This window comes from Salmo trutta, chromosome 9 (genome assembly GCF_901001165.1).
Source record: "Salmo trutta chromosome 9, fSalTru1.1, whole genome shotgun sequence".
Taxonomy (NCBI): Eukaryota; Metazoa; Chordata; class Actinopteri; order Salmoniformes; family Salmonidae; genus Salmo; species Salmo trutta.
In genome coordinates this window covers 21,832,680-21,852,530 of record NC_042965.1, presented here as the reverse complement: position 1 = coordinate 21,852,530, position 19,851 = coordinate 21,832,680, and the positions used below count along the sequence as shown (strand labels likewise).

The 19,851-nt window shown below is 47.1% G+C and overlaps 1 protein-coding gene across 3 annotated transcripts in view; it reads right to left on the bottom strand.

The window, feature by feature from the left end:
* LOC115200181 (transcription factor COE2-like) overlaps nt 1-18,976 on the bottom strand; it is a 36,766-nt gene extending 17,790 nt beyond the window's left edge. For 2 of the 3 annotated variants that reach the window (XM_029763003.1, XM_029763002.1), the window contains exons 1-6: nt 18,331-18,976; nt 15,248-15,404; nt 13,404-13,467; nt 12,220-12,275; nt 12,030-12,103; nt 10,402-10,470 (exon numbers count right to left, since the gene is read on the bottom strand). In XM_029763003.1, coding sequence (XP_029618863.1) covers nt 10,402-10,470; nt 12,030-12,103; nt 12,220-12,275; nt 13,404-13,467; nt 15,248-15,404; nt 18,331-18,464 — 554 coding nt within the window. In that variant the 5' untranslated portion in view covers nt 18,465-18,976. The remainder of the gene's footprint in view (nt 1-10,401; nt 10,471-12,029; nt 12,104-12,219; nt 12,276-13,403; nt 13,468-15,247; nt 15,405-18,330) is intronic. The other variant, XM_029763004.1, reaches the window with a different exon arrangement.
* Nucleotides 18,977-19,851: the final 875 nt, after the last annotated feature.

The window sequence follows — 19,851 nt, the reverse complement described above, 5'->3', positions numbered from 1 at the left end:
GTAGTGGTGGTGGTGGTGGTGATTGGTGGTGGTGATTGGTGGTGGTGATTGGTGGTTGGTGGTGGTTGGTAGTGGTGGTGGTGGTGGTTGGTAGTGGTGGTGGTGGTGGTGATTGGTGATGGTGGTTGGTGGTGATTGGTGGTTGGTGGTGGTTGGTAGTGGTGGTGGTGGTGGTTGGTAGTGGTGGTGGTGGTGGTGGTAGTGGTGGTGGTGGTGGTCGTGGTAGTGGTGGTGGTGGTGATTGGTGGTTGGTGGTTTGTTGGTAGTGGTTGTGGTGGTGGTTGGTAGTGGTGGTGGTGGTTGGTGGTGGTGATTGGTGGTGGTGGTGGTTAGTAGTAGTGGTGGTGGTGGTGGTTGGTGGTGGTGGTGGTGGTGGTTGGTAGTGGTGGTGGTGGTGGTGGTGATTGGTGGTGATGGTGGTGGTGGTTGGTGGTGGTGGTGGTGATGGTGGTTGGTGGTGGTGGTGGTTGGTAGTGGTGGTGGTGGTGGTGGTGGTAGTGGTGGTGGTGGTGGTAGTGGTGGTGGTAGTGGTTGGTGGTGGTGGTGATGGTGGTTGTGGTGGTGGTGGTTGGTAGTGGTGGTGGTGGTGGTTGGTAGTGGTGGTGGTGATTGGTGGTTGGTGGTGGTGATTGGTGGTGGTGCTGGTTAGTGGTGGTGGTGGTGGTTGTTGGTGGTTGTTGGTGGTGGTTGGTGGTGGTTGGTAGTGGTGGTAGTGGTGGTGGTGATGGTTGGTAGTGGTGGTGGTGTTGGTGGTGGTGGTGGTGGTGGTTGGTGGTTGGTGGTTGGTGGTTGGTGGTACCTGTTAACTAGGATCTCCACCCTGACATGCACTGCTGCTGGTGACGGGTAAAGGAGATACAGATTCTGTGATTATGAGAAACAATCTTTAAAACTGACACTATTTACATCTACAATAGCACATTTGATGAAGTAACAGTGCCGTTCGGCTGCTACTGAGTATGCATCTGGGAAAGGGGAGTAATTCGACCCCCTGACAATATCCAAATAATGGTTTCCATTTCCATTTTGTGGGCCAATTGTTTAATGTTCCTTCCCAAAAGCCCTGCTCCCTCCATGTTCCCGGGGGCTCTGCTGAGAGGGGTGGGTGATGTTCCCTTCTATTGAAATTACAGTGAGAGGCTAACGAGGATAGCTCGCACACGGAGCAGGGACGTGCCAACTCAGACATACAGTAACTCAGAACGGCACAGAGACAACACACAGACACAACACACAGAGACAACACACAGAGACAACACACAGAGACAACACTCAGAGACAACACACAGAGACAACACACAGAGGCAGCACACAGAGACAACACACAGAGACAACACACAGGGGCAGCACACAGAGGCAGCACACAGAGACAACACACAGAGGCAACACACAGAGGCAGCACACAGAGGCAGCACACAGAGGCAGCACACAGAGGCAGCACACAGAGGCAACACACAGAGACAACACACAGAGACAACACACAGAGACAACACACAGAGGCAGCACACAGAGACAACACACAGAGGCAACACACAGAGGCAGCACACAGAGGCAGCACACAGAGACAACACACAGAGACAACACACAGAGGCAGCACACAGAGGCAGCACACAGAGACAACACACAGAGACAACACACAGAGACAACACACAGAGGCAGCACACAGAGGCAGCACACAGAGGCAGCACACAGAGGCAACACACAGAGACAACACACAGAGGCAGCACACAGAGACAACACTCAGAGACAACGCTCAGAGACAACACACAGAGACAACACACAGAGACAACACACAGAGGCAGCACACAGAGGCAGCACACAGAGGCAGCACACAGAGGCAGCACACAGAGACAACACACAGAGACAACACACAGAGGCAGCACCCAGAGGCAGCACACAGAGGCAGCACACAGAGACAACACACAGAGACAACACACAGAGACAACACACAGAGACAACACTCAGAGACAACACACAGAGACAACACACAGAGACAACACACAGAGGCAGCACACAGAGGCAGCACACAGAGGCAACACACAGAGACAGCACACAGAGACAACACACAGAGACAACACACAGAGACAACACACAGAGACAGCACACAGAGACAGCACACAGAGACAACACACAGAGACAACACACAGAGACAGCACACAGAGACAGCACACAGAGACAACACACAGAGACAACACACAGAGACAGCACACAGAGACAGCACACAGAGACAGCACACAGAGACAACACACAGAGACAGCACACAGAGACAGCACACAGAGACAGCACACAGAGACAGCACACAGAGACAACACACAGAGACAGCACACAGAGACAGCACACAGAGACAGCACACAGAGACAGCACACAGAGACAACACACAGAGACAGCACACAGAGGCAACACACAGAGACAACACACAGAGACAACACTCAGAGACAACACTCAGAGACAACACACAGAGACAACACACAGAGGCAGGAGATAAAACCATGCGTTCATAACTATCACCCAAACACATCCTACTTACTGGGGAAAGTAAGTGAGAAAAAAGGAGAGAGAGGAGGAAAGAAGGGAGTGAGAGATACAGACAGGCAGTCACAGACAGAGACAGACAGAAAATAAGATTCAGACAGATGGTTAAACAATCCCTTAGAGACGTGGTGGTTAAAGAAGGGCATTCAGATACAAATTGATGAAAAATTATATCTGAATGCTTTATTGTCAAACTGTCCAGACAGACTAAATCCGTAAAGACCCATGAAGATGCCTCTAGTTTTATTGCACCAGAGGACAGAGACAGACGGATGTTAGACTACACTGTGCTGTTCCACAGACACATACTGTCCGTTCTCCCAGTGGAAACTAGCTATGTCTACAGGGATCGATTCCAACAGATAACATGTGCATAACATTTACTGAAATAATCCTCATTCAACTGAAGACATTAGAAATTGACACAAATGCTTTTCGGGAAGTTAATGTAGTGGATATTGATTCAGAGCAAATGTGTACACACTTTCATTCACTCCTATATGAAGGCAAGTTAAAAACAGCCAAACGTGCACATAGCTAGAATCAGGAGTACAAGATCAGCACGGTCTGTTAAACAAGATGAAATGCAATGGATTCCTGTTAGGGTCGACTACCTGAAGTCAAGTCTTCGCAAAGGAAGCTGTAGCCCTATCCTGCAGTCAATGACCAAAAGCACCTTATTGGCTTCATGGGTGGAATGTTATTCCTCTTTTTTTTTTTTTACTGAAGAAAATCCGGTGTTTCTATGTCAAACTGTTTTGTTATATTTCAGTTTTCTGTGATGTATATATAGTGTAATATCGGGATGCAAACTCAAAATGTAATACATTTCAACTCTCTATCTGACATGGTACAGGTGTCTTCCTTTTTTAAGCCCATAACCATGTGTGTGAGGTGTATACTTTTGTTTGAAAGTAGATTTACCCCACTGCAGTAAAAGGCTAATCACATCTCTAAAAGTGGGCTTTGCCATAACCCTCACTGCCTCCTATAATAAGTACTTAACAGTTAGAATTATTAACACATAGAAAAGGATTTCTCTTGTCTAATTAGCTAGGCTTCCATCCAATTGGCGACCGATTTTCTACCGAATATAAAAAAATCTGCATAAAAACAATATGCGCATTTTGCCACTAGAGGTGTGTTTCTATCAAATTGAGTTGTTGCAGATAAAAGGATGTACATGGTGACGTAAAGCACATAAAAATCCCTTTTTGCAGTTAAATGGATTTCCATCACATTTTCAACTCTACTGATGTGTTATATAGTGTGTGTTATATAGTGTGTGGTATTGGCACATGCGCTATAGCCAACAGCTTGCAGATACAGTGTGGGTATAGCCTACACTATGAGATGATTATGGACAAAAGAGCAATATTATTTTTATTTGACAAACGGCAGCCAAGCATCGATGATCATGTCACCAGAATAAGACCCTCAATATTTATTGTGAAGGAGCATCAAGCTCATCACCTTGTACTTTCACTACCCTGTTAAGTTCATCATTATTTATTTAATATGTAGCCTAATAAACTGCATGCTTTCCCAGCGAGTCGTAGCGGGAGGACCACACAACATGTCATCCTGTGACTCCATGTTAACTTCGATTTCATGGTTCTTATATCAATATTGGCGCATAAAAGCGTTTCCACTGACAATTCTCGCACAATTAATTGTACAGACACAAAAAGATCCCACTGTCTCTTGTATTTCGTTTTGTCGACATTTGGAACGTTTACCGACAAAAGTTCTGTTTCCATCAGACCTGTAATGAAAGTTGTATCCGACATGTACTTTACTCGCATAAAAAGGTTAGATTGAAACCTGATTTGTGATGAGAAAATAACTTACTTGAAAGATTTTGTATGTTCTAGTTGGCAGAAAGGAAAACTCTACTGTATCTCTCCCTTGCATTCAGTCCTTGTGAAATGGCTTTTCATTTTGAAAGGGGGAAGGGAAAAGTAATATTGACCAAATGTGAAAATTCCCATTGATTATTCCTGTTTCCTCAGAGTACCATCTTGTTAAAAAAGACCCCTCCTGAAAACACTATAAATTAGTGAGATGGTGCTTGCCATTGATCCCCTCTCCTCTCCTCCACTCTCCTCCCCTGCCTCCCCTCTCCTCCACTCTTTTCCCCTGCCTCCCCTCTCCTCCACTCTCCTCCCCTGCCTCCCCTCTCCTCCACTCTTTTCCCCTGCCTCCCCTCTCCTCCACTCTCCTCCCCTGCCTCCCCTCTCCTCCACTCTTTTCCCCTGCCTCCCCTCTCCTCCACTCTCCTCCCCTGCCTCCCCTCTCCTCCACTCTCCTCCCCTGCCTCCCCTCTCCTCCACTCTTTTCCCCTGCCTCCCCTCTCCTCCACTCTTCTCCCCTGCCTCCCCCACTCTTCTCCCCTGCCTCCCCTCTCATCCACTCTCCTCCCCTCTCCTCCACTCTTCTCCCCTCTCCTCCACTCTTCTCCCCTGCCTCCCCTCTCCTCCACTCTCCTCCCCTGCCTCCCCTCTCATCCACTCTCCTCCACTCTTCTCCCCTGCCTCCCCTCTCCTCCACTCTCCTCCCCTGCCTCCCCTCTCATCCCCTCTCCTCCACTCTTCTCCCCTGCCTCCCCTCTCCTCCACTCTCCTCCCCTGCCTCCCCTCTCCTCCACTCTTTTCCCCTGCCTCCCCTCTCCTCCACTCTTCTCCCCTGCCTCCCCTCTCCTCCACTCTTCTCCCCTGCCTCCCCTCTCCTCCACTCTTCTCTCCTGCCTTACGATGGATCCTCCATGATTTCCTTATGACCATCTATGACCATCAACCTCCTAGTAAAATATAAAACCACACTTGTACACTCCAACCCTGACTGCTCCAACTAACCAACCCACACTTCCCATTCCTACAAACACTAGCACCAATACTGACTCTGCCTGTCTCTGTTGTAAAGCATGCTCCTCTAGAAATAGAGAGGCTAGTACTTTCTAAAGGTCAGGGGTCATCTGACAGTAATGCCACTGTTAACTGACCTGTCTGTCTCTGAGTAGAGGGTAGAGCGAGAACTCCTTATCTAATAGGAGGGAGGGACACAGACAGGGATACTGTTTGTTCTAGTATTCTCAAGTTAGACAAGCTCTGAAAATATCAAAGCCAGACAATGCAAAAGCAAGGCTTGTAAAAACAGAATATCGGAGTATGGAGTGATGTAGCCATACTGTAAAAGAAAATACAATGGGTTATCTTTGAAACAGATCCTTCAGTCACCTGAGATTCAGTCAACAACAGGGCACATGTGTGGATGTAATACATTAAGATCAATCAGTCAGTCAATCAATCAGTCAATCAATCAGTCAAAGACCACTGACATCTTTGAAACAGAGGTTCCCTTCAATTTGCAAAAGTAAGAATGTCAGTGAGTGAGTGACAGATTGAACAATAACACGACTAGTAGACGCTGCAAGCAATATGACATGATCAGTGTTTTACTCTGAATAAGAGCCCGACACAAGGGCGTCTTTAAGAGTAATCCCCCCCTTCTGACTAACCCCTACAAGCCCCCTGGCCCCACCACCCCTCCCTATGGATCAGCTGTGATCTACTCTCTCCCCTTTCACTCAAATCAGGATTAGGGAGAAGGATGGAGTGGAGCAGCAGGAGAGAGAGGAGGGGATTTGGTGGGGGGGATAGGGGTGGATAGGGGGGGACCGAAACAATATGGAAAGGAGATTAGAAAAAGAGGGGGTTTGGGCCGTTTGGGGAATTGCAAACTCCCTTGTGCTTGGGTAGGTGTCTTAATGACACTGCCTAATTATCACAAAATAAGATGGGCTAAGAGGAGGGAGAAGAAATGGATGAGGGAACACAAGGGAGAGGAAGAGAGAAAGACAAGGGCAGAGAGGAAGTGAAAGAAAGAGATAAAGAATGAACGACTAGGGTAGAAAGACTGGTATGAGCATGAGAAACCAAGAGAGAGGGGGACCATAGAGAGAAAGAGTATGAGAGTGAGAGAGAAAGAGAAAGAGACTGAATAGAGAGACAGAAACAGTGAGAGAGAGAGAGAGAGAGATGGAAAGATAGAGATGGAGAGAGATAGAGGTGGAGAGAGAGCGATAGAGAGAGAAAGGGAGAGAGATGGAGATGCAGTAGAAGCGGCAGTAGGAGCGGCAGTAGGAGCGGGTGGGCCCCAGCGCGCTGCATATTAATTGGAGAACAGGTGTTGGGGCTGGGAGCAGGAGGCTGATTACTGCAGCTTCAGAAACAGCCATCCTCCCCCCTCCACATACACACATGAATCATTTAGGCCCCAAGCAGTGACTCGGGGAAAGGGTCAGGCAAAGGGTCACAGACACATACACAATTGCACACACATCAATATACATACATACATACATAAATAAATAAACATCTGTGCACATCCATGTACACATACACAAGTAATATACATATGGGCATATTCAGAAACAGACACATTCTCTCACACCCTCTTGCTATTTATCACATGCACACATGCACACACAAAAATCCACAATAAATAAAGTTGAGATCTCTGCAAGGACACAAATTCCACCAGCTTATCCCAAATGACATAACTGCTAATAGGCTGGTCCCCAAGGAGAGGGATCCATGGGCCTGTCAAGAGGGAATAACCCCCTATGAGACCTGGACGGGCCCAGTGTGATTAGAGGGTACAGTAGGTCAACGATCCCATTTAAATCCATCCTCACAGTACCACCATCAGCCTGCACAGGCCCACACACTGACATAGATCCTCCAATTCACAAGCCCCCTGCGCTACTTAGAAACAATCTTTGGAGTGGTTTTGCCATGGAAGATGGAGGAAGAGGAGGGGGGTCGTTGGGAAAGTAATGCGCCAAATGAGCAAAACAGCTGCTACTAGGGATTCTGGGAAAATCTAAAAGACAACAGACCAATTTTCCGTTATATGAAAACTATCTTCAGCAGAGATCCTCTGAGACACACTGTCAACTGCCGGCCAGCTCGAACAGAGGAGGAGAGAGAGGGGGGAGGGGGGGTGAAGGGGAGAGACAAAGACAGAAGAGGGAGGGAAAGTGGGAGAGAAAAATCCTTGACATTTTGGGATGTATTTTGGGAGGAATGGAGAGAGGGAGAGAGGGAGGGAGGAAGAGTGAGGGGAAGGAAGGGGCGATGAAGGTTGAAGAGATGACGTCACAGAAAAACTATTGTACAAAAGGTCTGCTTATGAGCATTTATCACAGCAGCTGATATCAGGGTGACACGGTGTGACTTCCAAAATCCCTGGGACCTGGAAACCCTCACACATGCCCATTAAGGTAATGCTCCGTCTCCCTAAAGCCTGATAACTGACTGTCAGGTAGGGAGTCTACAGACAATACATAACCCTCACATTGCACGATAGACCCTAACTCTTCATGATTCTGATAGGAATATTTTTGTATTCATATATTTGGCAGGAGTTAGGGCTGTGTACAGAGGTTTTTACTAGGACAGTGTAAGGGGACGCCACAGTGTTCTGTGTGCTGACCAACCAGAGCAAAGGAGACAAGCGGACAGACAGACAGACAGACAGACAGACAGACAGACAGACAGACAGACAGACAGACAGACAGACAGACAGACAGACAGACAGACAGACAGACAGACAGACAGACAGACAGACAGACAGACAGACAGACAGACAGACAGACAGTCATATACAGTATGTGAGCACAGTCACTAACAAACACAGATGCTTACATTAGCACTGACAGGTATACTGCAGAGACACTAATTATCACAGACGCATGCCTCAGGGCCATAAACACTCATAGCTCTGGCATAGCAACAGACCTAGAGGGCAAGCTCTTAAATATATATACACACACACACACGGACTGTACCTACTCACCCAAACATTTAATATGCAGACATGTATGCACCTTGCCACCACCCCTACACATCTACACCCTACCCCTACCCCCTCCTCCTCTCCCGTTGCCCCCACTACCCCTACCCCCTCCTCCTCTCCCGTTGCCCCCTACCCCTACCCCCTCCTACCCCCTGCCCCCTCCTCCTCATCCCGTTGCCCCCCTACCCCTACCCCCCCTCCTCTCCCCGTTGCCCCCCACTACCCCTACCCCCTCCGCCTCTCCCGTTGCCCCCTACCCCTACCCCCTCCTCCTCTCCCGTTGCCCCCACTACCCCTACCCCCTCCTCCTCTCCCGTTGCCCCCACTACCCCTACCACCTCCTCCTCTCCCGTTGCCCCCACTACCCCTACCCCCTCCTCCTCTCCCTTGCCCCCACTACCCCTACCCCCCCCCCTCCTCCTCTCCCGTTGCCCCCACTACCCCTACCCCCGCCTCCTCTCCCGTTGCCCCCACTACCCCTACCCCTCCTCCTCTCTCCCGTTGCCCCCCTACCCCTACCCCCCCTCCCTCTCTCTCCCGTTGCCCCCACTACCCCTACCCCCTCCTCCTCTCCCGTTGCCCCCACTACCCCTACCCCCTCCTCCTCTCCCGTTGCCCCCACTACCCCTACCCCTCCTCCTCTCCCGTTGCCCCCACTAACCCTACCCCCTCCTCCTCTCCCGTTTCCCCCCACTACCCCTACCCCCCTCCTCCTCTCCCGTTGCCCCCACTACCCCTACCCCCTCCTCCTCTCCCGTTGCCCCCACTACCCCTACCCCCTTCTCCTCTCCCGTTGCCCCCACTACCCCTACCCCCCTCCTCCTCTCCCGTTGCCCTCCACTAACCCTACCCCCCTCCTCCTCTCTCCCGTTGCCCCCACTACCCCTACCCCCTCCTCCTCTCCCGTTGCCCCCACTACCCCTACCCCCTCCTCCTCTCCCGTTGCCCCCACTACCCCTACCACCTCCTCCTCTCCCGTTGCCCCCACTACCCCTACCCCCTCCTCCTCTCCCGTTGCCCCCACTACCCCTACCCCCCTCCTCCTCTCCCGTTGCCCCCACTACCCCTACCCCCTCCTCCTCTCCCGTTGCCCCCACTACCCCTACCCCCTCCTCCTCTCCCGTTGCCTCCACTAACCCTACCCCCTCCTCCTCTCCCGTTGCCCCCACTACCCCTACCCCCTCCTCCTCTCCCGTTGCCCCCACTACCCCTACCCCCTCCTCCTCTCCCGTTGCCCCCACTACCCCTACCACCCTCCTCCTCTCCCGTTGCCCCCACTACCCCTACCCCCTCCTCCTCTCCCGTTGCCCCCACTCACCCCTACCCCCCTCCTCCTCTCCCGTTGCCCCCACTACCCCTACCCCCGCCTCCTCTCCCGTTGCCCCCACTACCCCTACCCCCTCCTCCTCTCCCGTTGCCCCCACTACCCCTACCCCCTCCTCCTCTCCCGTTGCCCCCACTACCCCTACCCCCTCCTCCTCTCCCGTTGCCCCCACTACCCCTACCCCCTCCTCCTCTCCCGTTGCCCCCACTAACCCTACCCCCTCCTCCTCTCCCGTTGCCCCCACTACCCTACCTACCCCCTCCTCCTCTCCCGTTGCCCCCACTACCCCTACCCCTCCTCCTCTCCCGTTGCCCCCACTACCCCTACCCCCTCCTCCTCTCCCGTTGCCCCCACTACCCCTACCCCCTCCTCCTCTCCCGTTGCCCCCACTAACCCTCCCTCTCCTCTGTTTTTACTGGCCATAAAAGAAACGGCTGATTTGTGAGGTCTCATCACAGGAACCACATGGGTCTCTGCCCTCACTCCAAACTCTCTCTCCTTCTCCTCTCTCTCTGTCTCGCTCGCTCTCTCACTATGTATGTTTGTGTGAGTATTTCAGCATCTGAGCATGTCTGGACATCTTAGAGGCATGAGAGGGACAGTTGAGGGGGAGACAGTAGAACATAGGCTCAGTTGGGTTGTTTGACGTTGTCTGGGTAGTGTGAGTGAGTGACAGGTGCCGTTACCTGTCAATGATGACCGGGTCAGAGGGCGTCTCGTTGCGGTTTCCACAGCTTTTCTTCTCACAACAGCGACTGTGTTCCAAAATAACAAACAGAAAACACAACAACACAGTGAGTGAAACAAACCAGCATGACAAGACTGATCTTTCCTCTGGCCTGACCACCGTCCCAGACTGCACTGCAGACTGTACAGATCCATGGAAACAAAAAGGGCCAAAGGAGAGGAGGTGAAAATAAAAGAAAGGGGGAGAAAAGGTACCATACAAACAGGGAGAGACCATTCAAAAGTGAAAAGCCAGCCTGGCAATCTGTCACATTGATTTCAAAATCAAAGACAACCCCCACCCCATCACACAGACAAACACATCAACACACACACACAGCATCCTACAATTCGTCAGCAGTCCTGTCTGTGGAGCCTGCCCCCCCCCCTCCAAGTCCCCTCCGCTGCATAACAAAAGTGCCCCCACCCCTAACCATCTGCCACCCCTATACCACACCTCACCCCTCTCGTGTCCCAGCTTGGCCCTGCCCTGCCCCCTTCCACCCTCCCTCCGCCCCCCTGTCAGACGGCCTCACTCCCCAGCTGTGACGCTTGCCCTCTGCCTCCCTGGCTCTGTTATTAGCCAGCTGTGAGTCACATTCGGGCATCTGCTGGCTACACAATGGCAAAGCCCACTCAGTCTTAGCCCCTCTCCCCCTGCCCAACCCCCCTCTCATTCCCCCTCCTGCCCTCAAACCCTGGGCCACTGCCCCACTACACTAACACTAACTCTCACTCTCACTCTGTCCTTCTCTTCCTACCTCCTTACCACAGTAGGTTGGTGGAACCATAACTGGGGAAGACGGGCTCATGGTAATGGCTGGAGTGGAATAACTGGAATGGTATCAAATACATCAAACACATGTCATTCCATTTACTCCATTCCAGCCATTATTATGAGCCATCCTCCCCTCAACAGCCTCCACTGCTCCATACCTCCAAAAACACTGCATGCAAGGTGAAGAAGCCCTGTCTTCCAAAAGCACCATAACGGCAGCTCTCTTCTTCCACCCTGACCCATTCCTGACACACTGTCTTATTCTTTTTACACATGCATTAGTTTTCATGCACATTGTTAGAAACTAAAGCATTCATAAATGTGAGAAACTACTCTAATTCTTATGTTTCAACATTGTTCCTATGTAGATCATTGTCCATGCATACCATAACGGTCTGAGGTGGTGATGGGGTGGGGCTTAGGGGGCTGATTATTCCCTTAACATGTTTCAGTGGAGGTTGAAGGTAGAGTGGCCCCATACCTCCCCCTGGCTATCTGTGAGGGAGGCTCCAGAGAGACACAGGAGCTGGCGTGGGCCACGGAGAGCAGCAGGGGGCTCACACTGTAACAAGCCTGATGACGCTGGCAATACTTTCATTTCAACCCCAGTCTTATTTCCAAATGGCACACCACGTCAGACACATCAAAACAAAACCCAAATACATTTTTAAGGATGTGTGTCTGTGTGTGTGTGTGTGTGTGTGTGTGTGTGTGTGTGTGTGTGTGTGTGCGTGCGTGCGTGCGTGCGTGCGTGCGTGCGTGCGTGCGTGTGTGTGTGCGTGCATGCGTGCGCATGCGGATATGACTCACCTGCACATAACCTCGTGAGTGAGCAAAACCCGGCACATTTCAGGATTCTTGTTCTGTCCCTCATATGATATGGGCTGAGAGAGAGGGAGCATGGGTGATGGGGGCATTTGATTTCATGTGCAATCAATCAAGCTGTAAGCATGAGCTCCACAGCAGGCTAAATCCAGTCAGGGCAAACAGGGCTCCTTACCTGTTTAGTGACGGAGTCAATAAGTCGTGCATAAAGATCCTGTTCTGTACGAACCCCTGCACACAGACACAAACACAATCATTAGAGGAAACTAAACTAACCTCACAAAGACAACCTAATCCTGAAGGCATGGGATATGAGTGTTTTAGACTGGACATTGATTTGATTCCCATAATGGCCATTTCCTGGGTCATCCATACAGTTCAGATCAGGATCAATGGAGGCTTTTAGGAGCTCTGGGATCTGAAACAGAGAACCTCCCAGCATGCTTTTAGAAAACACCTGAACCTTTGGTCTCTGGGCGTTTCAAACACACTGGTTTTACTTCCTTGTAGGCTGCTGAGAATCACGCAGGACAGAGAAACGGCGTCGATGTAATGAAATGCCGCTGAAGAGCAGCATGTTACCCAAGTTTTTTTTTTATGGAGCCTACTATGCAGAGTATTGCTTTTAAAACGGGTTCCCCTCATCAAAGTCTCAATTGGGGGGGCCTTTGATATCACTAGAGGGAAGTGGAGGGGAAAGGGAGGGTGCAGAGGCAGGCGTGTGTGTGTGCATGTATATGAGTGTGTATGGTCGGGGTCTTTCTGCTACATGTCTTTCATCTCCTCTCCCATGGGTGCCACAGGGATGGCAGAGTAGGGGCAGTGGAGGCTCATGGGAACCCAAATCTCTGTGCACATCCCTTATCTGATGTTGTAACACCATGGGGGGCACCGTGTACCTCGTTTCCCTGTTTATGGGGCCTGGAGCAGCTTCACACTCAACTAAATCTGGGGCTTAAATAACTCAGTGATTGGATGAATGGATAGATATTTAGAAGAGGGGTGAGGTGGGATGAGAAACAGAGGAAGAGGTAGGGAGAAGAGTACTGGGAATGGGGGGTTGGGGGAAAGTGGGATTTTCCACTTATATTTGGAACAATGTCCATATCATGTCCATTCCATGGCCATACTATTGAGATGCAGGATGGTGTTTGGTCAGTGGTCTGGCTCAGGACAACCTGTTTCTCCTCCCACTCTAAAGTGGTCAGACACTAAAATGTCTCAAGGACAAAGAACCAAGAGACATGAAACCACACAGACCATATCAACTCCTGAATGCCCAAGTTCTCACACTGACATGAATGGGGAATGCTGCTCATCATGTGATGCCAGGGCGCTTTGGAGGTCTGGTGTACTCACCATTGCTGTAGAGGAGCTGCAGCTTGTAGTGCGTGCCGTTGTTGGTTTTTTCTCCCGTCTGCTCCTTGGAATGAGATGACAAACAGACAAACACACAACACAGTCATGCAGTTATAGCGCGGTGGGGTTACAGTTAAGCACAGTTAAGCTCACTTCATCCCTGGGACTGGTGTGGGATCAGAGGGTTCCCTACCCTGTAGACGGGGCCCTACACTGGGCTCCAGAACAAGGTCCTTAACCTTGAGTTAGCTCCTCTTTTTAGATGTTGAACTGCAGCATGTCTGATGTGAAATCCTAAAGCCGTGGAATCCTTATGATCACATACAACAGTGTACAAAGGATCATGTATGCAACAGTTAATGTCCACACGAGCTCATGTGTGCATATGTATAGGTCTGCATGTCTTTGAGTGTCTGTGTCTGTGTGCCTTTGTGTGTGTGTGCTTCGATGAGTGGAAACTCTTTCAGTGCAGTCGACCTTGAAGGAGAAACTTCCCTTCCTCCATCCCTTCTTCCCCCTGGCTCTACACCACTCTCTTTCATTTTATCCCTTTCTTTCTCTCCCTTTCCTAGTCTCTCCCTAACTGGTCTCAAAGGAATGCTCTTTGGTCCAATAACCCAGGGAGAAGGCATCTCTGAGCAGAAAGAGGAATACAGACATGGGGAGAAAGTAAGAGAGATAAGAGAAGAGAAGAAGGAAATAAATGGACAGATTAAAAGAGATGAGCAAAAGTGAGAAAGAGAGAAATCGACAGTGGAGATACAGTAGAAACTGGAATATAGTGTTGTGTTCATATACACAGAGGAACATTTATTTCCCCTTATCACCCTTCCACCTCTGAATAACAACAAAACAAAACCAGATGCCAGGTTAACCAGGCAGAAAATGAACTCCTCTGCAGCCGTCATATCACTCTGCCTCGCCCTGGCTGTGTGTGTGGCGCTAGGGGAAACACTGACAGCCCTCAGCCCTGGCATTAGCACTGACGCCCAGAGTGGAGCCCTGTCTCCCTCCCTCTCTCCCTGTCGCCCTCCCTCCATGTCTCCCTCCCTCTCACACTCTCAGTAAAACAAAACAGTGTTTTAACTTCTGTTGACAGGACAGTGCCCTCTTCTCTCTCTGAGGGAAGAGCTGTTACCAGTTTGGACCACAAGCCTCACACTCCCAGCTCAAGTTTAACCACAAGGCAAAAACATCCATCAACACTGGGCACAAGGCTCCCACCATGGGCAGTGTACCCCTCCCCTGCCCTGTCTCTCTGGTTCTCTCTCTCTCTTGATCTGACCGCCACTCTGCACCTCTTCCTCTCCTTCTTTTGGCCCCATGTCTGACCTGAGGAATTTACTTCTTCCCCTCAGCAGTATTTAGTACATGGGGGTGGGAGGAAAAGAGACTTTGATGATGTGTACATGGTATAACTTAACAGAGGCAAGCGTAATTTGCATTTTTAAAAGTAGTGATGTCCCACTAATGAGGAAGGCTGCTAATTAGTCATTAGGTATTCTTTTTCAATCGCTCATCATCAGCTCAGCTTATTGGGAGTGAGGCTTGTGTTACATGGAGCTGTCAGCTGTTCATTATGCTCAGCTTTATAGGGGATGTGGAAGGTCAAGTTAAACGCCTGGATGTAGACTACTGGCTGCACAGAAATGTCCTGCTACGGGTTGCGCAAATGTGATCAGCTTAAAGCTTTGCTAGACAGTACTGCTGTAATAGCTACCAACTTTTTCAAAATGATTTCTGGTAAACAATAGCCAAAGCAGACATGCATAATAAAGAGAAATACATATTATTCTCAAATATACTCACACACTCAACAAACTGAAACAAACAAACACACACACCTTGTCGTGCTCCACAAAGTCCACAAAGGAAGTCCTCTCCACCTCTACAGGCTGTCCGTGTCTGTCATAGAGTGCCAGGACAAAATGGAAGAAGTTGGACTTGCGCAGGTTAGAGGGGGGCTGCTTCTCAAAGTGGGCCCTGGAGAGAGATACACCACTGTGGAGATGAGAGGAGAGGGAAATTAGGAGAGGGAAATCACTTCACATTACATCACAATCCTCAGGCACACATAACAAAAACTCTTACAACTGCAATCACTGTTTATTAAGGTCAACTGTATAGGCTACAACATAATAATTATAGGGTTATTGAGTTTAGACTTTGAGCTATTACAGGTCTAATGAACAACACATTTATTTGCAGAGAAAATTAAATTATGAAAGAAAAAGAAGTCTAGTGATTATAACTACTATTGAAAGGAACATATTTCTTATGCTTCCTGATCTTTATGTTTTTTCATTTCTAGATTTAACAACTATTGCAACATGAATTAGTCAGGAATGGCAATATGGAGGAAATTCGTTTTGAAAAATACTCACTGAACAAACACTGTGGATAAAACATAAAAGGAATTGGAGCCTACATGATTAATATGCTTAATTCATATTAAAATAAATAAATAGCCTATTACTGTAGTCTAACTGTATTCTTGGTTGATGCTTAATTTTCACGAGTTTAAATTTAGATTATTGGTTAGCAACAATTCAGTGCCTTTCAAAACCTTTTAAAACATTGGGTTCAATGACTGTAACTTTCTATTTATGACTTATCTAGGAAATCACTGATTATCGATGGTGGAATGAAAGGAAGGCAAAAAATATCCTAACACTCCTCTCAGTGTGTTTTTATCATTAATGGGTGGGTCAAAGTTTGACTTGCCCCAAACGTGGATGCCTGCAGCTTAATTAACACTGGTTGTTTATTGATGCTTCGCCTCACACTAGGTGAGACCAAAGGCTGTTTTTTTCGAAGCTGCACAATATAAAGTTCCAAATCTAATACGTTTTCTTTCTTTCAGATAAAACGTTTTTTTTTTATACTGTGAAAGTTATTTTGGAATTCATGCTGACCTTCATCCTCTTGACCTTTGAAAGGTCCAAGGACTAAAAGTTTCAAAGTCTGAAATAAATTAACATTTGCTTTTGATTGGATAATTGTGCGCTGCCTACATTTTTTTCGCATGCATAATGTAGATCTAGCAGAATACGGAAATTATAATTTTCCTACCGGATGAGAATAATAGGTTAGGTTGATAGGTGGATCCTAGCCTACAGGCCAACTCAATACTCAAGCGCGGGCCTGTACCACCGTCCATTTCACCGATTTCAAACGGGCTCCCACCAAATGAACACTGATAGAACACGTCTGAACTGTGTTACGTAGTTATCGCTGTACAACATAGGTTTGATTTAGAAATGCACATACCAAATAACTACCAGAGAAATGTTAGGTAAAGTTACCATATCTGGTGAGTAGCCTATTATGAAAGTAGATTCTCATGATGTGACAAAGGCATTCAATCAACAAATGACTCGAGACGTGTTTCGTTTGCAAAAAAGAAATATGAAATATGAAAAGACTGTTAACGCACATTTGCAACGTCAGTCATAACCTTCATCGAACACACCAAATAACAGAGATTTGTTACAAGTTTGTCCTAGCACCAAACATCTGTTTATTTTGGCAAATACACCTTTGAAAATAATGTTAGGCTACCTTGTCTGCATGCTTACTTTTTTGCATGTTCTCCTTTGAATAATATAAACATAGGGTAATTAATACCAAGGCTATCATAACAGCCTGTGTATGTACTGGAGTAATTTAAGGCTAATTAATACCAAGACTATCATAACAGCCTGTAAAGGTACTGGAGTATTTTAAAGCTAATTAATACAAAGGCTATCATAACAGCCTATATATGTACTGGAGTATTTTAAGGCTAATTTATACCAAGGCTATCATAACAGCCTGTGTATGTACTGGAGTATATTAAAGCTAATTTATACCAAGACTATCATAACAGCCTGTGTATGTACTGGAGTATTTTAACATTAAGAATTCACAAAGTTACTTTTAAACCAGTATGAGAAAAGCACTGAGCAAAAATGTTCAATGCATAATATAATGGTAGCCTAATTGATCAAAATACATTTACATTTTTCTCCAAGCTCTTTCTTTTGGGGAAATGGATGACAACATAAATATGAATTTGTCTACTGATTAATATTTCAGTAGACAAACCAATATAATTGTATTGTTATTATTATTGTGTTATTATTATTATCAACTTACATCGTAATTAGCCTATTGGATATAGGTCTAAACTATGGTGATAAGAGAACTGGATGGAGATATAAAATAATTAGAGAATAATTCAACATGGATACATTTACAGACTCCAACTGTTAAAAGCGTTTCATGCGCTTCATACAAATCAATAGCCAAGAGGTGTGATTCTCACTAAAATAACATTATTCCGAGCGCTCGCTTTCGTGACAGAATGCGTTTTTGTTTTATTGTTTTGTTTTATCCCTTTATCCCTATCCCTTTCATGCTCGTGACACCCCTAGCTATTGACAGCGCGTACCCCGGACAAGCCGCACTCTCACACAAAGCCAAGGATGCTCGAGGTCTATTTTTCTACATTTGTCATTCTTTACCGCCGGCCATTAACTCCCAAAGACGACCTGTTGCTTTTTCGTTTCATCCCAAGTCTGGAGAAGTTTGAGGTCAATGAGTATTAAACAAGAGGCATGAGCATAATCAACAAAAATACGTTCTATTTGACCGCTTGGCACCACCGGTCACTTATAGGCTATGTTATGGTGATCCGTGCACATAGGTTATTTGTCATTTACTTTTATTCATTATTTCCCTAGCATAATATGCTTTTGGATATTGAAGTGAGACAAACTACCTACATAATAGCACACATCGACTCCTCGTGCATGCTTAAAGAGGTCTAATTCACTTCTTATAGGTCCGTAATAGTATTTTATGTTGCGTTGCCAATAAGACAGATTGACTCGTTCATTTCGTCAAAATACTACAAAGGACGTGAGAACATGAAGGTATACTGTACCTTTGCGCCGCTACGTTAGCATCGACAACACCGACATTACGCACCCAGGACCGGACCGGATCCATCTCCTCTCCCAGAGTTCTTTCTTTTAATCCGCTGACGTCTCTTATCAGATGCTCCTGGATCCCGTACATTTAAAGCACAAACCAAATGCTGTTCTTTTATTTCTTTGGAGAAATTCAGAGTAAACGAGAGAGCAATATGACTTTTGGAAACTAGAACTGGAAGGTCAGTTCCAGGATACTGTGCTATCGAACACTTGGAAGATGACTGAGGCTTAGCTGCCCAAAGTAAATAATACTGCTTGTCTTCAAACGTGCTCATGAAGGAAAACAGGCAATAGATTATGTATCTTCTGTTGGACTGCAATCATTGTCCAAGAACAGGGGGTAGGTAACGTCCAACGTCGGTTCGAACATAAACAAGGATCACCTGTTTGGTGGACACGCAAGCACTCCTCGACAAGCTCATGCACACCGTAGATATGCACACCACAGATATGCATGCACACACTTCCACACGAAAGTCCTAAAATCAGGTGGCAGAATCTTTCTCAAACAGAGTAGACAGAGACCTTTTGCGCTTTGAATCTATAGGCCAAAGGGCTGGCAATAACGTTCCACTGTCCTGGAGCGTGAATGACTTCCTCTGCCGGGATAGGGTCTGGAGGAGGGGCTACACTGCCATATGGGGGACCGATTGTTGAAATTGATGCTCTCATTGGTGTAAAATGCCTCCGTTAGTTGGATTTATACCAATTTTAGCATCCAGCTAGCCTATAGCTCTCTTGTTTCATCAAACTTTTCTCTAGTGAAGTCCTACCAAAGACTGCTTCGGATTGCAGGTGAAAGTGGGATAATATAAACAACAATTCAGCTGTTTAGGATAATTGATTATACAAATAAGAATATGAAATGTAACTAAATATAATTTTGTTTATGTATTACTTTTATCAATTTGGTCAAATTAATAATTCATACAATGGAGCTTTATTATCTGTTGACTATCGAACTATCAGTCTACATTATATTCATTGCTTGATTTTGTGTTTCAACAAATTATTCTTCAATGTTGAAATCAAAATTGTATAATTTCAGTGAACACAATAGGCGTTCATATTTGGACTAGGTTATTTAATGCAGTGACAAACTAATTCAGCCATTGATAAGAATCACCTAATATATTTATTACTTATTTTTCGATTCCTTGACAATTTGTCAGTGTTGCATGCACGCAATTACCATGGGAGAAAATAAATAAGTAAGCAAATTCATGCAAACCGAAAGAAATAACATAGACAAAACATTCCCTTTGAAAAAGGTCATTTTGAAATATAAAAGTCCTGCAAAAAGACAACTAACACGTTGCAGCACATTTTTCTAAAGTGCATTTAGTATTTAAGTCTAGGCTACTTAAAACATTTAAAATGGAATATTATTGTTTACACATATTGCATTTCCAGCAAAACTATTGACCTACTCAGTTTGCTATTCAAAATAGCAAACTAAAATTTCAGTTCTA